General features: G+C 43.8%; 1 protein-coding gene across 5 annotated transcripts; it reads left to right on the top strand.

Moving 5' to 3' along the window:
- The first annotated feature begins 252 nt into the window (after positions 1–252).
- On the top strand, positions 253–5,006 carry DDIT4L (DNA damage inducible transcript 4 like). 5 transcript variants are annotated; one of them, XM_080797592.1, is made up of 4 exons: positions 253–451; positions 756–896; positions 2,762–3,018; positions 3,097–5,006. In XM_080797592.1, exons 2-4 carry the CDS (start codon positions 806–808, stop codon positions 3,250–3,252), a joined length of 504 nt encoding a protein of 167 aa, XP_080653718.1. In that variant the 5' UTR covers positions 253–451; positions 756–805; the 3' UTR covers positions 3,253–5,006. The 5 variants fall into 5 exon arrangements, with proteins under 5 accessions (XP_080653718.1, XP_080653719.1, XP_080653717.1 ...); XM_080797593.1 differs by having other exon boundaries at positions 296–451; positions 2,792–3,018; XM_080797591.1 differs by having other exon boundaries at positions 296–451; positions 3,094–5,006.
- The last annotated feature ends 2,484 nt before the right edge of the window (positions 5,007–7,490 follow it).

The following is a 7,490-nucleotide window of genomic DNA, read 5'->3' as shown; positions in this document are numbered from 1 at the left end:
ATCCAAGCCTGTAGTGGAAGCAAGTGGTCAGTTTTCGGTGGGTCGTACACCCGGAATTGCAGCCTCGGTGACCTGCGGCCCACCCAGGAAACAGCAGGTGTCTACCCTGCCGCAAGCCTATCCTCAATTCCCAGCGGCTCCCCTTGGGCCGCTGCAAGTGTCTGGGTTGAAATGCAATCCGACCCCGGGAAGGGCGGGGCGCAGGGCTGCGGAGGGGTGGTGCAGGTGGGCGGGCCGCGGCAGGGTGAGGAGGCTGGGCCTATAAAGCCCTCCCGGCCCCAGGGGCGATGCTGCTCAGTGGAGCGGGTGCTGCGTGGGTTGGGGGTCGACCAGTGCTTGCGTCTGCAGGTCCCCGAGCCTCCGAGGGAGGAGGTTATTGAGAAGAGTCCGTGCCTCCGCTTACCCCGCCGCTTTGTCCGCGAGCGCCCGGGTCCTAGCGAATTCACGGCAGGTGAGCTAAGCAGCGGCCTCTGGGGACGGAGCGGGGGCGGAGGGCTTCGCTGCTCCCCGCCCAGCGGTGCGTTCGGCGGGTCACGTCGGCTCTGAGTTTCGCTAACTTTGACTTAGTTTTAGGTCGTGACTGTAGCTGGCGTCTCCGCTCCCGGGGCTTTGGAAACTTGAGTTGAGGAGGCCGGTTCTTCCCCTTTGGAAACTGACTTCCTCCGCTAGTGCGCTCCCGGGGCGCTGGGCGTTTTAGAAGCCTCTGCACGTCTTGCCTGCTTTGCAAATCCGTCCTTCTTCTCTTCTTTTTCCAGCGCCCCGGAAAGGCCGTTCCGCCCCCGCGAGGGAAACAGAGCCGTTGACCATGGTTGCAACTGGCAGTTTGAGCAGTAAGAACCCGGCCTGCATTTCGGAGTTGCCGGACCATGGCTTCCACCGGGAGAGCCTCCTAAATGGTGAGTGTCTCAGCTGCCTACCTCTCTCTCCTCCAAAAGTCGCGGCCCCTGGATAGATGAGATGGGAGAGTGGGCGATGTGGCCCCCTTCCTCGATGTAGGGTGTGCCGCCAAATCCCTCTGAAAAGACTTCTTTCCAAACTTTCTAGCATCTTCTGTTCATGGTAGTGAGAAACAAAAGTAGCAAACACACACACCCAAAAAACAAAAAACAAACAAACAAACAAAACGAAGACTGCACGGTTTAGTTTGCGGCTAAGAGGGTGTTTGGGGGTTAAAAGTTAGAGAGGTTCCTTAAGGGGTTGTGAAGTTTTGGTGAATTTGAAGTGTACAATTTTGAATTTTAACAACGTATCCCCCTTATAACCACTGCCATGGCTCTCTACCCCCAAATTCCCATGTGCCCATTTGCCATCAATTTTCCACTCTCCCTCTCCCCTGTCCCCAGGGAAACACTGATCTGCTTTTTGTCACCATAAATTAGTTTTGCCTCCACAGTTTCATACGAATAGAATCATGTAATACGTACTCTTTTGCATCTGATTTCTTTCTGGCCGCTTCATAATTCTGAGGTCCTTTAAAGTGGTTCCTTCCACCAGTGTTCCTTTTTATTGCTGAGTAGTATTCTATTTGTGGATATACCCAGTATTCTGTTTTTAATGCAGGAAGGAAATTTTGAAACAGCAGTGGTGATGGACATACTTTGATTTGCAATTTTAAACAGCAGTTTCTAGGTTAGCATCCTGCTCTGCCACTAAGGAGCTATGTGGCATCTGCAAATTGCTTAATTTCTTTGGGCCTTCCTCACTTAGAAGGCCAAATGGTTGATGATCTAATTTTATAGGCCAAAGCTCTAAAATGTTCTGTCTTCAGTATAGGTAAAATATGGAGCCTTCTCATTTGGAGTACATTTGTTTCATTGAGTTGTAAAAACGAGAACAAAAACAATGACCTAACTGAATAGGTGATGTGGGGAGAGGAAGAGACAGTAGCCAATGAAGGTGAAGTATGCTTAGGGGGAGGGGTTGCCCAGTTGACTGCGTGTGTGGTGTGTGGTGTGGCATCCTGCCAAGAGGTAGGATTAATTTGGAAGGTAGGTGACCAAATGCAGAGCTATCTCTTTTCCTTTGAGCAAATCTAATTTTATTTTCCTAGGACAGTTTTGTTTTGCTTGGCGAGGAAAACTACCCAGCCAGTTATAAATATCCTGGTGGACCTCAAAGGTCTTCCCTTTGAGCAATTTTTAATCAAAGAGGTTGAAGCTAAAATTGGGATCCATAGACCATTCCCATAGAGACTTTTAAAGAAAGACACAAATTCGATATTTAATATAGCTCATCAAGTTCATTTTAAGTTCATTAGTAAGGAGCAGTAGCAGAAATCCTGCATTTTACAATTACAAACACATGTAATTCTTAGAAACGAACAGTCTCTTCATCAAAAAAAAAAAAAAATTATGACCATTTTTATTCCCAAAGTGAAGCCTGTTCTCTGTGAAACAAAATTAGAAAACCCTCAGAGCAAGTAAGGAAGCAGGAAAGAAAAGACAGTCACTGGTGTTCTAGGAAAACCATATATAGATTTTTGATCCAGCCTGTAAGACACATGTACATTTAAAGGAAAAGGGTCCAACCTATTTATCAAAACTTCCATAGATGCATTTTCAATCTGCGAGAGGTTCAGTGACTTGCCCTGTTACCCAGCTAGGCAGCCCCAAAGTGAAGTCTGCTGACTCCCCTACAAATATGAGCAACAGGCTGGCATGGTAGATCGAAGTAGCCCGCGTTGCTATCTTGGTGTGCTTTACCCACTCTGGAATTTCTTTCTTTCTTTCCTTCCTTCATCTCGAACTTCTGCTTCCTACAGATTTTGACTACTGGGATTACGTTGTTCCAGAACCGAACCTCAATGAGGTGATGTTTGAGGAGACAACTTGCCAGAGTTTGGCGAAAATGCTGGAGAACTGTCTGTCCAAATCAAAGCAGACCAAACTCGGTTGCTCGAAAGTCCTCGTCCCGGAGAAACTGACCCAGAGGATTGCTCAGGATGTCCTGCGGCTGTCCTCCACGGAGCCCTGCGGACTGCGAGGTTGCGTCATGCACGTGAACTTGGAAATCGAAAACGTATGTAAAAAGCTGGATAAGATTGTGTGTGATTCGAGCGTGGTGCCCACTTTTGAGCTGACCCTTGTGTTTAAGCAGGAGAACGGCTCGTGGACTAGCTTCAGGGACTTTTTCTTCAGCCGAGGTCGCTTCTCCTCTGGCCTCAAGCGAACTCTGATCCTGAGCTCGGGATTCCGACTTGTGAAGAAAAAGCTTTACTCCTTGATTGGAACCACAGTCATTGAAGAGTGCTGAAGAGCAGAGATTTCAAAGGTCCTTTTTATGATTGGGTCCTTAACACTACGCAGCTGCTCCAAGAGAGTCATTTTAGTCACCCTGCCTGCTCTCTACGAGAAACCCCAAACTGAGTCATCTCCCTTCCAGGCTTCATATTTACGGCAACCCAACTAAAAGGCTGAGTTCATGGCTTTGAGAAAGGACCAGAGAAAGTGTACATTTTTTTGCCTATATCACATGTTTTTACAAAATGGCATGGAATAAAAGAAGCAGTCCACTTTAGTTTTATATTTGACCTTGCTTTTTCCAGGTAGTCTTGCTAAATAGACGATAAACCAAATGTGCCTAATTCGATTTTCATGTGGCTTTTTTTTTTCTGTGTTTTAAGGATAATCCTTTCAATCACAGAAATGTCATGATGCTTAGTCCGTCGAAACTTCCAGAAGCCCACACCACTTTCCTGCCCCTACTCAAATATGAAGGGTTCTTAGACTGGAGGTTAGAACTTTGTGGGTGAATGTAATTAAAACTTCACCCCATGCAAGAGTGAATAAGAAATGCCGGAACAAGAACAGAACTACTTCTGCGTTTCTTTGCATTTTCTCTATGCTTCTGTTTTAGAGGTGGCAAAAGGCTGTATTGTCATCCATGTAACCACAGTATTGTTTAAAATAACTTTATGGTACATTACAAGCTCCGTATTTCTAGTTCTCAAATACTGAATGTTATCTTTAAGCTAGAGAAGTGGAAAGGGTTGAACAGATTTTTTTTGCAGTACAGTTGATCCCTCTTCCTTCCCCTGAGGGCATGGTGACTGTGTAAGGGGCTGGGAAGTGAGTTCTCAGATCTACTTCCTTTCTCATTCATTTGATAATCTAGCCTCTTTTCATTATCACAGATGCTTATCCTCAGATGAAGCATCTCACCTGGTCAGTGATATCTGGCTCTGAACTCTCTTGGGAACTGAGGTGTTTCTCCTTAACTTGAATCTTCAAAGGAGATCATAGGTACATGTTACCATTTTCTTGATCAACATGGGCCTATTTGTAAAGTCTTCTCTGGCTAAGGATAGCTGGTGTACAGTACAGACCAGGGAATGAAAATCATGGTCTAGATAACCAGTTTTCTTCAGCCCTGGAGACGTGTCCCTCGGGAACAAGAAAGGCCTGATTTTTTTTTCTTGTTCCTCCTAGGTAGGTCCTTAGCCATTCTTGTTTTATGTTAATGAGAGAATGTAGCCTCCAGACTGCAGTATTCAATACAGCGAGGCCCTCATATTTTTGCTGTAAATCACGGAGAAGGAGCTCGGTCACGTCTTCTGCCCAAATTATTAGTACCACTTTAGGTGCCTGAAGCCAGGGTTATAGGGACAAATGTCTTCATCCTGGTGTTGCTCAAAAGCGGGTATGATCCTGTTACGGATCCTATATGTGACCTAAAATTTCACAACTCAAATCAAGCAGTCTAAGAAATCTAACTCCTCACCTGTTTGAAAAGATGCGGCAAGGCAGATTCTTACGGGACTGGGCCTGGAGCAGTCGACCTCATTTGCATGTCTGTTACTGTTTTGGGCTTAAAAGTCACCGTGATTCTGTGGGCATGGCTTCTCTGGCTTGGATGTAGAACCATTGTCCTTCCACTAACAGTCGTCATTGACTCTTGTCTTTTGTGCTCACAAAATGGTGATGGCTTATGGAGATTCTTAAATTAATATTCCTGTTAAAGGAAATTAAAGTTTGTCTATTTTTGACAATAAAGCATCATATATTTTTAATTCTGTTGTCTTCTTTGTCTTGAATGAGTTTATGAAATAATCACCCGAAAATGTATCTGACAATATTTAAGGGAAGATGACAAAACAATTACCCCTTTTTGACAGGACTCTTTTTACCCTTACTTATAATATTCCTATTGTATTTATCACATGTGCATATGTATCAATAATGATTTGCCTCATAATTTTCGATTACAATAATACTTTTTCTAGAAAAACCTTAATAATTTGCGTTCCTTTGGCAACCACTTTTTTGCAAACCAAACATGACTGTGTAAACTTTTTCTGTAGTTTTTTGAATGACCAAATGCAGACATATCAGACTAAGATCAGTGTACATTTTGATTTTCCTCAGTTTATTCCACGTGAACAATATGTCTTTCTAATTCCACTCTTACTCATCAAGTTGAATTTTTAATCTTTTTCACCCATCTTTTCTGTCTCCTTATGGTCATTAGCTCAGATTTCTCACACTGCTGAGCCCACATTTAATGAATACTGAGTATTGGGCCCCGTTCTGGATGCTTTACATAAATGATCTCCTTTACTTCTCCCAGAGCCCTATAAAATGAGACCACTGTCCTCTTCATTTTGTAGGTAACTGACCAGACACAGGTTTAGTAACTTGCCCAAAGTCACCAAGTTATGCTGGATAGCCAGAGAACTCTGTAAAACCAAGTCAACTCCAGAGACTTTCTTAGCTCACCATGCTGACACCAAGTGCCCAAGACAGGACAGAGACCTTATCCACATCACCGAAAGACTGGAAGAAGGATGTCAGACACCTCTGTCTCTCAATTCAAAGAAAGAATTAGTAACGTGGTTTCTTTTCAGGTAGGAAAAATGAGGAAGCTACTATCAATATTCACCATTCACTGGAGCAGAGCTATGCTTAGAACAAAAAAAACATCCAAATGTTTGAAATACATGCATTTCAGTCCTGGCACCTGCATGCCTATCTTATATAATTGACCTGGCTGCTTTCTCACATGCCTTCACAAAAGTTATAATCTTGGGGCACCCGGGGGGCTCAGTCAGTTAAGTGTCTGCCTTCAGCTCAGGTCATGATCCCAGGGTCCTGGGATCGAGCCCCACATCAGGCTCCCTGCTCAGCTGAGAGCCTGCTTCTCCCTCTCCCTCTGCCTGCCACTGTGCCTACTTGTGCTGTCTATCTCTCTGTCAAATATATAAATAAAACCATTAAAAAAGAAAAAAAAGTATAATCTGTCCCCTATCTCCTCCAGCAGAGAATAAACCCTTAGCTAGAGTGGTGGCCACCTAAAATAATGGGATGTTTTATTTTCCTCCTATAAACAAAAAAATAGTATTACAGTAACGGATTCAGTCTCCCGAATCTATTTCACCAATAATAATCTAGATCCTCATGGAGTCAGCTTCAAGTCGCACTGCTGACAGTTTCCCATTTGCATAGCAGAAGAATGTGCAAGCATAAAAATCTTAGGTCTATGACACTTAGTTCTCAATGATCCATGTTAGTTTAAACAAGTGATGATAACAGAAGTCCAAGGCAGGTAGATGGCAGGATGAGAAGGGAAAGGTACATGGGGGTGCGCGGGGAGGACCATCACATAGATATTCAGAACCGCATACTCAACTAGATTCTGCCGTTGATTAGATAGACTCACACAACTCCATTGGATCCCCCTCCATCTGCTACAGGCAAGGGAAGAGAGAAACTGGAAAGGATTTCATGGGAAATTCAGGGGCCCAGTGTGGAAGTGTTCTACATGATTTCCGTCCACATCCCCTGTAGAACTTAAGTCACCTGCCCCATCAGTTCCAGAAGGGGCTGGGAAATGTGGTGGGGTGGGGCCAGAAGGAGGTGGGCTTGAGGAACTGGTTCTGTCACAGCAAAATAAGTTAGTCTGTGAACCAACAGAGAGCCCAGACCCAGCGCTAGCCATATAAGGAAAGTTGATTTACAGCAGAATTGGCACTTCAGATCAACTGGTAAATGATGGTGTTTTTAAGTAATTGGCTATAATAAGCATTTATCTGCATGAAAAAAAATGGAACTGGATGCCTACACATCAAGCATAAAAATCCATTCCAGAATGATAAAAAACTCAATGTGAAAGGGAAGCTTTCAGAAGACAATATAATTGTCACAATTTTTGTGTAGGGAAAGATTTCTTAAATAAGAAGCAAAGAAATCACTGAAACTCCTGTTTATCACGTAACACTATAAAGAGAATGAAAACATAAGTCACGAACTTGGGAGAAAGTAGCTTCTCTACATATAACTGAGAAAGAGTAACCAGAATATATTAAGAATCCTTTCCAAGCAATTAGAATAGCACAAACAACCCAAAAGAAAAAATATGGGCAAAATCTTGAACACACTACAGAAAAAGAAGCCCATATGGCTGATAAGCATATGAAAAGATGCTCAGTCTAACCAGTAATAAGGGCAATGCAAATTAAAAGCACAAGAAACCAATGTGTAGACATCCATTGTAGC

Source organism: Martes martes, assembly GCF_963455335.1.
Source record: "Martes martes genome assembly, chromosome: 2".
Classification (NCBI taxonomy): Eukaryota; Metazoa; Chordata; class Mammalia; order Carnivora; family Mustelidae; genus Martes; species Martes martes.
The sequence above is the reverse complement of the archived record's forward strand: the minus strand, read 5'-3'. Positions and strand labels throughout refer to the sequence as shown.